At 35.7% G+C, this 14,498-nt stretch overlaps 1 protein-coding gene across 3 annotated transcripts in view; it reads left to right on the top strand.

Moving 5' to 3' along the window:
• ptpn18 (protein tyrosine phosphatase non-receptor type 18) overlaps positions 1-13,126 on the top strand; it is a 46,151-nt gene extending 33,025 nt beyond the window's left edge. Inside the window, exons 14-18 of one of the 3 annotated variants that reach the window (XM_073909387.1) lie at positions 5,747-5,778; positions 6,219-6,255; positions 7,966-8,055; positions 10,063-10,147; positions 12,926-13,126. In XM_073909387.1, coding sequence (XP_073765488.1) covers positions 5,747-5,778; positions 6,219-6,255; positions 7,966-8,055; positions 10,063-10,136 — 233 coding nt within the window. In that variant the 3' untranslated portion in view covers positions 10,137-10,147; positions 12,926-13,126. Of the gene's footprint in view, positions 1-5,746; positions 5,779-6,218; positions 6,256-7,965; positions 8,056-10,062 lie in introns of all 3 variants that reach the window. The other 2 variants (XM_068222938.2, NM_001013452.2) reach the window with 2 other exon arrangements.
• Positions 13,127-14,498: the final 1,372 nt, after the last annotated feature.

The following is a 14,498-nucleotide window of genomic DNA, read 5'->3' as shown; positions in this document are numbered from 1 at the left end:
ATGCCGTTGGAGTACCCCTAAATGGAAATATTCAGCAGCATAATGTGCATACTGAAGAGTATTCAATGGTACTTTTCAAGCATACTCAGTTGTTTAGGCAGGTTTTGCTACTGTACCTCAACAAAGCCAAATTCACACTATTAACAAAATGTTTACACAACAGTAGTGCTGAATAGGAACTGTTTTTAGGAAGTCTTTTTTACTTCGCTACTTGCAGTCATAAAATGTCTGTATATTACTACACTCCCAGGACTCTGACCAGAACCAGAAAATGAGAGCACATCACACCTGTCCTCAGGCCTTTACACTGGCTCCCAGTTACATTCAGAATAGATTTTAAAGTATCACTACTGGTCTATAAATTATTAAATGGCCTAGGACCTTAATACATTACAGATATGCTTACTGAATACAAACCTAACCGATCACTCAGATCTCTTAAATTCAAGTAAATTAGAAATTCCATGAGTTCATTCATAGCAGGGTGAATCCGCCTTCAGCTACTGCCCTCCGCTGCTGGAATCAGCTTTCAGAAATGATCAGATGTGCTCCAACATTAGGCACATTCAAATCAAGAATGAAAACGCATTTTTTTGCTGTACCATTCGCGCGCTTTGAATGTTTTCACTCAATTGAATGGGCATTATCTGTCGTTGTCAGCTGATATATGGGCCAGTATCCACATGGTTAATCAGCTATACTAATAAAGAAGATTTCAGATCCAGGTCTGTTTTTACATTACTGTGACAGTTGGGGTAGGGGTACACGTTAATAAAATACAATTTATGGGAAATTTAACAAATAATATAAATAATTCTTGTTAACTTCCTGCCGCAGTTGTATGTGATCTATAGCTGATTAACCATGTGGATTGATGATAACAGTATCCTGAGCCTACCAGTAGGCTATATAAATAAACTTAATTAAATTAATGTGGGCATGTCATTTTATAAGTCATAATACCAACTAGTTTTAAAAATAGTGAAAGTTGCAATTTTTAGTTTTTCCCCCATTTCTGGCGCCCTCTGGATGTACAGCGCCCTTAGCATTTGCCTATACTGCCAATGCCACGGGCCGGCCCTGCTGCAACCCATCACTGGGAAACACCCATACATTTCTATTCACACGTACACTACGTGCAATTTTAGCTTACCCAATTCACCTATACCGCATGTCTTTGGACTTGTGGGGGAAACTGGAGCACCTGGAGGCTCAAATCAGCAACCTTTTTGCTTTGAGGCAATTATGCTACCCATTGTACCACCGTGATGCCCCATGTTAAACAATAATATGAGAAAAAGATAATAAAAAAATAGGTATTGTGCCACCCCTGTAATGCCTCATACTATTGTGAATGCATAATCCCACCAGTCTATTTAAAAAAAAATTCATTCAACAGTCTGAAACTGGCAGATTTTGAGGACCGATTGGCATCGTAACAGTTCAAAACAAAGACACTTTACTAATAAAATAGCTGTTAATATCTATATAGTCTAAAAGTTAGGTCAAATTAGATGCATTGTTTTTAAAGTTTGACCAGAAGTAACAACTGAAAAAGCTAATCAGAGGTTCCTGTAATCAGTCAGAATACACTAAATATCCATATAAACACTCAAAATTTAATTACGTTTTATTAATAATTTAAACGTTATTTAAATAAATATTTACATTTTGATTCACTGAAGCATATATTGCACAAACTAACATTATTTAAAAAGTTGATACCTTCCTGATCGCCAATGTATAATTCACACCCTGCTAGCAACAGTAAACAATGCAAGCTCAGCGAGTCATGTGGATGTAGTGTTCACTTTTACTGTGTCGCAGTTTGCCTTTATTTACTACATGCTAAATGTATGTACTTTCTCGTGAAGAAATATTCTTTTGTGTTTGTAACGGAAGAGTATGCATGCTTTGCCATGTACTACTTCCTCATTAACAGACTGTTTTGTTGCTTATTTACATGCCCTCACTCAGCTTGCCACATGATCCACATTTATTTTATATTAACTTTCCTAGCATATTGAAGTAGCAGCAGCAGGTTAACCTGCCATTCACAGGTCTCTCACACAGAGAAATCACCTCAGGTGTTTGCAGAATTAATTTTACATTTAGAAGTAAATTGCCAAACACATCTGTAAAAAAGTTCATCTTGAAGATCAAATGCAACTTAGAAAACGTGAAATAGTGTATTTCCGAAGATTAGATATTAATTAAGAATAAGATTTAATCATTCAACCATTAGTCGTTCTTGCATGTCCACCATGTTTGTAGTTTAACACTTTTCATTCATTCATGCTCCTTCGGCTTAGTTCCTTTATTTATCAGGGCTCGCCACAGCAGAATGAACCGCCTACTTATCCAGCATATGTTTTACACAGCGGATGCCCTTCCAGCTGCAACCCAGTGTCTGGAAACATCCATACTCACTCATTCAAACACATACACATACACACATCACTTTAATTGATTTAATTTATCGTTTTTGGACATGTGGGGAAAACCAGAGCCCCTGGAGAAAACTAGAGATGTCCAGATTCGATCATGTATTCAAAATATTGGGCCCAATCACGTTACCTCCCAATCAGTACTGGAATATATATGTATATTATAGAAATTCTTATAATTTTAACATGGCTAATCAATCTGTCAGATTCTGGATTGCATTCAAGTTCTAAAGAAAATTGTAAATGCTAAATTGTCCTAAATAAAACAGATATGATATATAAGTAAATACGACTTTCACTTAACTGGGAAATGGAGGCCACTTGAAGGGTTTGTTAGCACAGTTAAATACACATGAAATGTCATATTATATGGTAATTGTACAAAATAATTTCAAAAGGGAACTAACTGTGTAAAGCCACATAAAACAAAACAAAATACAATGAATATGCCAAGTTTAGCGGCTAATAAGCTAAGATGACGTGACTGAATTCAGCGAGACGTAGCTGTCACTCAAGTGGACACGCCCTTAATTATACAGACTTAATATAAATGAAACGGATGAGTTCTAAAAATATTCCCTCCCTCATAGTTGTCATGAAGTGTTATATTAGCTATATACACCAAAATCATTTTTTGTACTAGGCTGGAAACACTTTTTTTTTTGCTGTAAAGTTGGCCATTTTAACGATGGGGTCAATAGAAATGTGCTCTTTTTTTGAAGCCAGCGGCCTAGAGGAATTTCTATGAATTGCAGTTTTAGTTACTTTATATTAGCTTTACGACGGAGATCGGAAGGTTGTTGCTTGAATGACACTTTTAATGAGACATTTTAATGACAAATACAGTTTGTTCCACCAAAGAAGTGATCAGCAAAGTTAGTGCCAGCCCGAATGAAAAAAAAAACTGGGCCCTTTGGTGTAAAAACAGTGAGAAAAAAGCACAAAAGAATTACAATTTTAATATTAAAGTGTATACATTTGCAATATTATCTGTAATATATTTAACTTACAGTACATATGTAAAAATATTTACTCAGATTTAAGCAAATAAGTATGCAGGCCAGAAAACACTCATTTAAAAAATAATGATAATACAAAAGAATATGACATACACAAATAAAACATAAATCAAATGCATTTTTTTTGTAAATGAACACCATACAAATAAATGCATAAATAACTAGAAATGCAAAACACATTTTTGTTTGTTTTTACACAAAGATTTACTCAAATAAAACTCTGCATTAAATATTGGACAGTGGGTAAAATTTGATCTTGACAAAATGAAAGAGAAACCTGTGCGTTTTCAGCAGGGGGATAGATAATTAATTGATTATTTAATAAAACTTGCTAAATGTGGCCTCTTTTTGTCTCACATATTACACAAGTTTGTCTTTGATCATGGGCATTGTTGCATTTATTAAAACAAGTCAGAATACCACACTACTTAATAATGTATTATGCCTAATAGAACATACCTTTACTTTGAGCTTACTTTTCTTCCTCTACTTTTCTTTACCTTCTTTTTTCGGCTCTGGGTTTGGATGTCATTTTATTTTTTAAATTAAAATTAAAAATATTAAAATACACCAATTAAAATATTACTTAAGACTTAAAGACACTTTTTCGGCATTAAATTGAGCGTGAGCAATTTGGAGAGATCTGGAATCGTTGTAGGAATATGTGACGTAATTCTAGTTCACCCAATAGCCGATCGCGGGCTGGGTTATTCAAAATAGAGTGTGGTGCTGCTGGGTATGTTTCTAATATTTTCTGCTTCTATTCATACTGTTGTTGTGTATTTATTATTGTTTTCAGCTATATGCCATGTTTGAATTATGCAGATCTAATCTTTTAATGAAATGTGGATTTTTTTTTCTCATCGTCGTTGTGTATTGTATTGCGTTTAATAGGGTTTGTGCATTGCGCAATGCTTGAGGTTTAAATGTTCGTGCTTGTCCTCATGCTTATGTTCACAGTAAATATAATATGACAGCAGCGTTTGTGGTCCTCTCCATGAAACGCAGGGCCCTAGGCGACCGCCTAAATTGCCTGTAGGACAGGCCGGCACTGAGCAAAGTTTTGTTCTCTTTGTAAAGTCATGACTAGACCCACTCGGAATCTGCATGCACAGAATTTCACAGATTTTTAGCCCATCATTGATTCTGTTTATTAACTTGTGTGAATGTGTGTGTATATTCATATTTATTTAGTTTTTTTATTATTAATTTCAGTAATATTATTGACTAATTTGAAAATATTTACATGATTTATTTACAAAATAGTTTGTAAAGTAATATTTTCTGTCTTTAAGTAGATCTATTATATGAGAGACTTGCAGGGGCGGACTGGGACAAAAATTCAGCCCTGGCTCTGTTGCCACACAAGCCCACATTACCACACCGACACAGCCCCACCCACGGACACGCACATTCACTATTTATTTTGGTGTAAAGTTGGTGAAATTATATGACATTTTTGCCAGATTTTGATTATGTCCGGGTAACCTTGGATTGGGTCGGCCCATCTTGAAACCAGACGGCAGTTGCCGATTGGGCCAAATGCTTAACATTTATTATTATTATTTGTATTATCATCATCATAATATCACATCTACCAAGAGATAAAAGCTGTCTGGACTAAACAATACATATAAAAAAAATTTTTTTTAAAAACTGACCGGCCCACATTTAAAAATTGGTCCGGCCCTTCTGGCATTTGCCAGAATTGCCAAATGGCCAGTCCGCCCCAGGAGACTTGCTTTGTTTACCAAATAAAGTGGATCTAATTGGATTTGCATTGTAAACATTAAATACAAGTTAAAAATCTATTACTTTTTATTTCACATATTTCGGTTTTAGTTATGATACTCCAAAAATCAATCCTCATAAATCTGCAGATTTTTAACAAAATTCAACACAGAAATAGCAAATGAATGTCCGAATGTTCGAAAGAGAATGATTGGTTGTGATGTACTTGATGATGTCAAACTGTCATAACAAAAAAAGTCATCTTTGCATTTAAAATGACATAACTGAACACTTCATAACAGTTGTCATAAGCATGCAGAAAATCTCAGTCACATTCATGTGTCATTTCATGAAGGATACAAGGTCTTATGAACAAGTACTTGAAGTAACGTGATACCCTAACGACTCACTAAATATGATTCAGTCAGAGTGAGTCTCCAGTAAAGGATTCAATCATATTTTGAGTATATCCAAGGTAAAAGCATTCAATATTACAATTTTTTTAAATCATCATTTCTAAAGAAATCTTTTTGTCTTTTCTTCCCTCAGGGGAGTTGAGGTCCATGAACAGAGATTCACAGGTAAATAATCTCTTTGGTAATTGGATACCTGCAGTTCGTTTAACTCACCAGTTTGATTTGGATCTAGATATCAAATGAAAGTGCTAAGTACATAATAATCTCATATGGCTCACTTACAGTATATGCAGTTATTGGCCTGTAAGTCCTGTCTGCACGCTTGTAGATGTGTCAAATTACTCTCTTGTTTTTGTTTCACGGCAAAATTCACATTCAGCCTCTTCCTGTGATCTGAGGCTTCAAGCTGAGATCACACTCACAAGTTAACAAGCTTTAACACACACTTACAGGCAGCTCGTTTAGTAAAAATATCCTGACAGATTGTATATGATGCTAATGTGTATTTGACTGATGATCGCAGTCTTTTTAACCCTGATAATCACAGATTAAGATCTGCAAAGAATATCATTAAGTGTAATTAAATGAAATTTGTTTTTCCTCAGCCGCACGGCCCTCCTCTTTCACGAAGCCCAAGTGCAAGTAAGTGCGCTGTTGCGTGTTTTATTTACTATACAATCTGGTCTGAAATGGAAAATATTGTGTGCAACATTTTTTCCGCTCCAATTCACTTGTTAATTATCAGCACTGTTTATTATTTCTCAGTTCAAATGAGTCATTATTCACAAAAAATATGAATAAACGCTGATGGTAAATGAGGTGTTGAAATAAAAAAAAAGAGATCATTTTTACTTTAATTATGATGCATGAATTAGGACCTGTTAACTTAGTGTTTACTTAATGGAGTAATTGTATATTTAAAATGAATTTGTCACATTTGTTCCTTTTTTTAATGAGCTATTAAAGTCAGAGGAGTATTAAGATAACATTTTTACAATTATTTTAAATAACAATGCATACATTTGTCATGGTTGATTGCAAGAAAGCAGATCCAGTTGCAGCAATGAACAAAACACAGGTGTTTATTGATGAAATTAAGCACTACTAGACAGACAAGGGGATGACAAAGTCCAAAGAGTAGGGGCAATAACACAGGGAAGCCAGTGGTAGAGACAAGATGGCACCAGAATAAACAGCCAGCCAGGAGTAGGAGCAACAGTGGCCAAAACCAGAGCTTGATATATTGGGAGCAAGCCATGTAAACTCCAGACTGGCAGGGCAGGGAACTTAGGACATGGAATATACTAGAAAAGTATAAGACACAAGGCAGGACAGCAAACTGGCAGCAATAATTGTATAATAAAATTAACTAAATCTAAAAGAAAATATTAAATCAATACAAACCCTAGTAGAAGGGAAACTAGGCTGAAAATTGACAAAACAGAAAAAAATAAAGACTTCTAGAATCTTAAAGAGAGAAATTAAACAATCAAAAAGACAACAAATCATCTACTAACACATGATTGGGGTTGACAGAAAAAAATAAACAAAAATGGTTATAAGGATAAAAACAAGACATCGATTAGAACAAAATTTAGCAAACAATTGGAACAAACAAAAGAAAGTACTGAAGTAGCGACAAACAAACCATAAATAAATAACTAAGAGAGCTAGAAGAACAGGAAAGGCAAAACTCTATAAGAATGCAAGGCTAGGACACAAGATAAGCAAAGGCAAGCTCACATGGAACGAACTACAGCAGACGTGATCATCAATCTTATATGAAGTAAGAGATCGTGAGGACATATATGATGACGTGTGAAGGTGCTATAGTGCTGTCCCAATTCTTAGGGGTAAATTTTGAAGCCCTTTCTCTTTATACTCTGTTTCAAAGGCCAAGGGGAAGAGTAGGGGTACAAAAATAGAATTGGGCCCTTATTTGACAAATTCAGATTACTGTACCAAACTACAATGCAAAAAGATAAAACGATTCAAGAACTCTAACCTGACTAAGATTCCCCAAATTCTCCTCCTCATAGCTATATTCTAATTTTCCACTTCAACGTTAATGCTTGATGATTTATTTTAACGCTCAATGCCATCATATTATATGCCAATGTTTCCATTATGAATGCATTCAAATACAGACCATGAAGAGTAACGCGTGTGTGTTTTTAGTAATGTAGAAGCATTTCGTTTCCCTTGAAGGCTCTTTATCAACCAAATAGGTGTGAAAAGCTAGCTAGCAGTAAACAGGAAGAAGTGTCAGATCAGCGTTGCTTTCACTCTCATGCACTGAGTTTGGTTTGTTAAGTTGTTAAACACTGTTAAATATATATTTCTTTTCCTCAGCTGAAAGCCAATCGTCTACAGATGATGATTATGAATACGTGTCTAGTGTTGTTAAGGACGGCAGCAGCCCATTTGCTCCGGGCAGCCTGGGTGAGTAATGCCATATGCACACTAAATCTCAACTCTGTACACAACAAGGAGACTGCTCAGACAAATATTTACTCTCAGATTGGGTTTTGATGAGTCTTTGGGCAAATTTGAGTGTTTTTAAATGCTCTTGTTGCTGAACGGCTGCCCAAATCAGTCGTTTTCATAAGCATGTGAGTTGCAAACATGCCAGTTAGTAAATAAAAATAAATAAATTTCTGCCTCACAAGCAGTCAACTGATCGATTGTTGGCAGATTATAGGCTTCTAGACCACACACAGACACACACAATAGAAAGTGTGGTTTCTTGTCCTCAATGTAGAAATAACCATTTCTGGTAAAGGCTGAACATCATTTTTAGGCCCTGTTTCGTATCAGTACTAACAAGACTCAATGGGTGGAAAGTAAGTAGTCCTTTGTGGCTGTCTGAACACATTAGTATTTATATTATGAAGTGCGATTAAATGTGCTTTCCACTACTTTTAGATGTGGTAGAAAGCTCAATGTTGTTGTTTGTTTCCATTTACACATTTATATTATCATCATTGGTAGCAGCAGCATCATACAGTGGGGGAAATAATTTACTGAGTGGTAAAGTACGGTACGGTACGGGTCACCTTTATCAGGCTTGTGTTTCCACTGCCAAAAGGGTACCAATGGTTTCAGTCGACGTCATTCTCACTCGAGGAAATGTCAATGTAAATCCGTACTGGTTGTTCACATATCATGTGAGAAGCACTTCTTACAAAACAGATGCTTTATACACATAAATACTAGTATAGAAATATTCATTACTAACCTTTCTATGAACATGATTTGATTATAACTGCAGATCAATGATAGCCTACTGTAACATCTGCGATTATATAAAATAAATAAATAAATAAATGTAACATATATAAACATGCAGACTCTTTTACAGACTCCGATGTGTCACCAATTACAGAAAAACTACACACAGCATACATTTAGTCCTTATTTGGGTTCAAAACAACACACAACATATAACCCATAGTCGGTGCAAACCTTTCATCTGTATCTTTTATCTACACCAGCACATGTAACTTCTGTTAGAAAGTAATTCATGTATTCTGAGTTCATAATAGTGCAGAAGGTGATGATAATAGTTATACATGGTAGTTTGTTCATGTTTTAGGTTACTGAAAAAATCATTTGCTTTTTTTCCAGCTTCTCCTTTGTTTTGTCGTGCTTCACTCTCATGTTTGACTGTTTCTGAAAGCATCGGATGTCAGAAGCACTTCAGTAATCACGTGCACATAATTATCATCAGCTAAGAAGTTCATTATTTCAAATACAGATGCACACACGAGTTCTCTCAAGAAAGTGAAACTGCTCATGCTTTAAACGTAAACAACTACGGTGCACAGGGTAGATTCAGCTCTACTTCTTGGCTTTGTAGCTATTCACAACAAGGTTTGTTTAAGCTCGGGTCAACCATGACTCATTATTATATGTATATAGTATTATGATGTAATGTCTCAGTTGTGTATTTCTTTGCCTTCATTGTGCTTTCTTTGATTTCATTGTCCTTGCTTGTGTACGCACTTGTGATGTTTCTCTGTAAACCAATAGCGTACAGATGCGTATCTAGCTCCGCCTTTTGGTACCCTTTTGTTGTGCTAAGTACCCTTTAGAAAGGGTACCCAAAAAGTGATACGGTACAGTTTGCTTTTTTGTACCTTTTGACAGTGGAAAAGCACGTAAAAGCATACTGAACCATACAATTTAGTGAAAACGGGCCAAAAGTAATCAACACATCACCATTTTTCTTTTTTGCATAGTCTCCCCATGCTTTCGTGGGTTTCCTCCGGGTGCTCTGTTTTCCCCCACAGCCCAAAGACTGTTTGAAAATTGGCTGTAGTGTATGAGTCTTTTAGTTATTTGCTGTATTTGATGATGCTACACCAAGATCCAGCAAATAGGAATTCATCCTGACCTCACAGTTATCTCCTTGCATAATTTTTCTTCTTTGTTTGCCCTGTGCTTCAGGTTTCAACAGTCGAATAAAGAAACCCAAAGGCCCGCGAGAACCACCGGCCGAATGGAGTCGTGCGGAAAGATGAAACTGCAAAAGGTTTTAGGTTTTTTTAAAATTAACCAGAGCTAGTGTAGCCTGATCCAGTAGACACATGGCTGTTATTTTTTTCTCTGGGGAATAGAGCATTTATTTATTTCCTTCAGAGGTAGCACTGTTGATTGTGTTTGTATTGTTGCGACACTTCAGTCAATTGAAAATGTTAACCCAGAATCATTGTGAATACGTACTCAGGTCTACATTTCTGGGGACAGTGAAATGCATAACCGGAGGTATGTCTGTTTGGAGTTTTTGTTTTTGCCGACCCACCAGAGGCCACTGTGTACATGTTTTGATGATCTCACATTTCTTTCCTGCAACCTTTCTTGTGTAAATCCACCAGAGGGCGCAATATATATATTTCAACAGATTAGGGATCTGTTTCCCAAACATCGCCATAACTTGCGGCTGAACTATAATAGAACAATGCCTCGTGTGGGAAAAGAACGATGTAGTGAGGAGTGTTTCCTAAAACCGTAGTTGCTTTGTCGCAGATCCATCCATGAATCATGTTAGTTATAACATAAAACATAAATTTACATTCCTATGTAATTATCATAATGCTCTAAATGGGCGGAGTAACATCTTTTTTAGAGAAAAGCCCCATAATACAAGCAAAATATATTTTTTTTACAAGCACATGCATTGAAAAAAAATCCAATATTAGTTTTAGAAAATACATGCACTCGTTTTCCATGTTAATTAAAATATTTGTCTGTTTCCATATTCTATCTAAACATAAAATCACTTAGCTAAAAATATTATAATTTCATAATCTTACTAAATATTAATAGTAATAATAATAATAATTTATTTAATAATAATAATAATAATAATAATAATAATAATATTATTATTAATAAAATTTTCATTATTATTATTGAGGATATTATTTATTTCATTATTTATTTATTATTATTAGTTTTTAAAGTCTACTTTTATCACTTGACACATTCAAACCACTGCAGAAATGTTTTAACCAGCAGGCCCATGTCATATACAGTAGGCTATAGATAGAGTTCTTAATAAATAGCCTACTATAAATTAAAACCAATAACGTATGCTATATTTTTGCCTTCACAAGCTTTGGAGACATAACGCAAGTTCCCCTTTAAAATAATAGGTCACCTTTAGCTTTCATCATGAGCTACGGCTGTGTTCAAAATGGCATAAATGTTTTCAAAGTGCACTGCGAAGGGAGCACAGTTGTCAATATGAAGATTGCTAAAACTGAACTGTAACGCCCCATTGTCAAGGTGTGTCAGCGTCAATGCTTCACATTCACTTTGAATGGAAGACGTCAGGCATTACCGAACCCATTCTGGATTGACGATGCAGCTTCAGGGGCGTTGCCTGCTGCAGAAGTTGGGAATTTTAACTTTTCAAGCACCAACGGAAGTGTCAGTCAATCAGATCGCTTTTTGCAAATACCCCAGCTCAGATAGTAGCCGATTGCGGACTAATTTCAATGGCTGAAGCTGCTATGACAATCGCGTCGGCCCCAATTTCAGACCCGCCCTTGGTCAAGTTTTGACGCTGAAGCCCTGTGTCAATGCACTGTCAAAATAGTTTGAAAGCAAATTACACCTAAAAGAGATGACTTAATACTTTTTAAATCATTCCAAGTTGGAACGTTCGAAAAGAATAGGGCATGGGGGGAAAACCGGGAATAGAACAGCCAGGAACTGCTTCTAATTACAGCTCTAGAGGTGTTTGTTTTGCGAATGTTCGTTAAAACAATGAATTTGAGAAGTGCCAAATCAACAAACTATGTTTGTAATGAAGGAACATGTGACCTTAGTTGGTCACCGATGGTTTTCGGAAACGCACCCCAGACCAGCTTGCTGCTGACTGACTGACAAACTGAGCTGTTGTCTATTTTGCTTTTGTCTGATTTCTGGAAACGTTCTTCACCAGACTCGAACCCCATCATCACAACAATCCGCATCCCAAATCCATTGGCATATATGACGAGCTACTGGGCAAACTGGTAAGACAGAAAAAGTCATCCATACAGAGGTAAGCACTTAACGGTAGTGCAGAAAAAGAACAGTAGCTGTCGGTGGCCTCATACAGTCCCATAGAGGTCATCTTAAGGCTGGTTTATACTTCTGCTTCAAGTATCCATTGTGCATTTATACTTCAGCGTGCTGTTTCTGTTGCTCTGATATAACCCTTTCGAAACGCTAGCTGGCAGTAGGTTTTTATGTTCCTCTGTGTCGAGTTTCTACATGGGTATTTTGTTTTTTCTAAACGCTACCTTAATGTACAAGTAGCTAAAACTCACTCATTCAGAGGTGGGAATTAGCAGATGTGCAACAACTTTAATCAAAAGGTAAACACAAAATAACTTTTACTGGACTCTACACTTGTAAACACTCACTCAATCAGGCTCTCAGCTGACAGCACCACCCATACATTTTTTGAGAGGCACACATCAGCCACGGCAAGGTCTACATGACCGCGCGAAGGCTGCGCTGGACCATACACATGCATTTGATGCAGAATTATAAATCAGCCTGTACAGAGTAAATGAAGCCAGACATTCCTGTGGGTACATATTTCACAGTCTCCAGAAATGTAGACAGGGGTACGTATCCGAAAAGTGTTGCAACACGTACTAATGTTGTTCTTAACCTTTCTGGGAGTTTTTCTTATGTTGAACACAAAAGAAGATATTTTGATGAGTATAGTAGAAAAAATACTATGTTTGTCAATGAGTACATAAAAATATTTGGTTACCAACATTCTTCAAAATCCTTTTTTTAATTTCAGCAGAAAAAAACTCATACAGGTTGGGAGAAACAAATGTGAGTAAATGGAGAGCATTTTGGGATAAACTGTCACTATAATTGTGCATAAATTTATGATTATGTACTTTTGTTTGTTGTTGTTTTTGTGTGGAAAAATACTTGACAATGTGAATTGCATTTTTTTTTGTCTGTAAGAAATAAAGCATGTGTAATTTAAACAAGCCATTTAAATATATTGTGTTCTGTTATTTTTTAAATAATAAATAATAATAATAAATTAATCATTATTATTATTAATAGTGTATATTTTTGTTTTATATTATATATATATATATATATATATATATATATATATATATATATATATATATATATATATATATATATATATATATATATACTTTTATTTTGAATATTGTTTACATGTAAAAGGGGGTGGTAATCTATTCTAATATGTTCATCTGACATCATCAAGTTACTAAAATACGCTGTTTGTATTCAGTTTATTTCTTTTTGAACGTTTCAGCATGATTTATAATACATTAAATATTTGTATTTTTTTCAAAACAGCATCGGATTTCTCATAGTGGTCAGCATATTTGTGATTTGCTGTGTGTGTCAGCAGAGGGCGGTGTTGAGGTGTATTTTCTCCTCACTGTTCTCTTCAAAAAGACAGATCACCTAAGTCATGAAAATAAATGAATTTACTGAAAATATAACCTGTGCACATAGTCACTGGTGTCACATCTCATCTGTGCATTTGCCCTTTTGGTATTTACCCATTTCATTGCGTGCTGTTTAGTGTATACATTTCAGTTTTAAATCCACCGTGGACTCTCTGGCCAGTCTTAGTGCTTCTAAAATCATAAAAAAAACCTGCTCCCTAAACTCTAGTGCGATTTTATTTCCGTCCTGAAAATCAATGCAATCTTAAGTTGTTCTTAAAGCGGAGAGCACGTTTTCCCAGATGCTCAACCAGTTGGCTGCGTTCCTGGATGTGTGTTTTTGATGATGAATCATTCTTGCAGTATATGGTCAGAGCTATATCATGCTGAAATGCTGGAGATGCTCTTTAAACTGTATCATGCATGGCCTGGTTAAGAATTAATGTTGTAATATTGCAGCAATCTTATTACTGTAAATGATCTGATGATGCTTTTAAAACTGGTAAATCTGGTCATTGATGCTTAAGGTTAAATACACTCATCGGTCACTTTATTAGGTACACCTTACTAGTACCGAGTTGGACTCTTTTTGCTTTCAGAACTGCCTTTATCCATTGTGGAATAGATTCAACAAGGCACTGGAAATATTCCTCAAAGATTTTGGTCCATATTGACTTGGCAGCATCACCCAGATGCTGCAGGTTCGTGTGCTGCACATCCATGATGCAAATCTCTGGTTCCACCACATCCCAAGTTTGCTCTATTGGATTGAGATTTGGTGACTGTGGAGGCCATTTGAGTACAGTGATTACAGTATACAGTGGTTATTTGAGCTACTGTTGCTTTTCTATCAGCTTTAACCAGTCTGGTCATTCTCCTCTGACCTCTGGCATCAACATGGCAATTGTGCCCACAGAACTGCCACTCACTGGA

Source organism: Danio rerio, chromosome 8 (assembly GCF_049306965.1).
Source record: "Danio rerio strain Tuebingen ecotype United States chromosome 8, GRCz12tu, whole genome shotgun sequence".
In the NCBI taxonomy this organism is placed as follows: Eukaryota; Metazoa; Chordata; class Actinopteri; order Cypriniformes; family Danionidae; genus Danio; species Danio rerio.
Note: the sequence above shows the minus strand (reverse complement) of the source record. Positions and strands in the feature narration are given on the sequence as shown.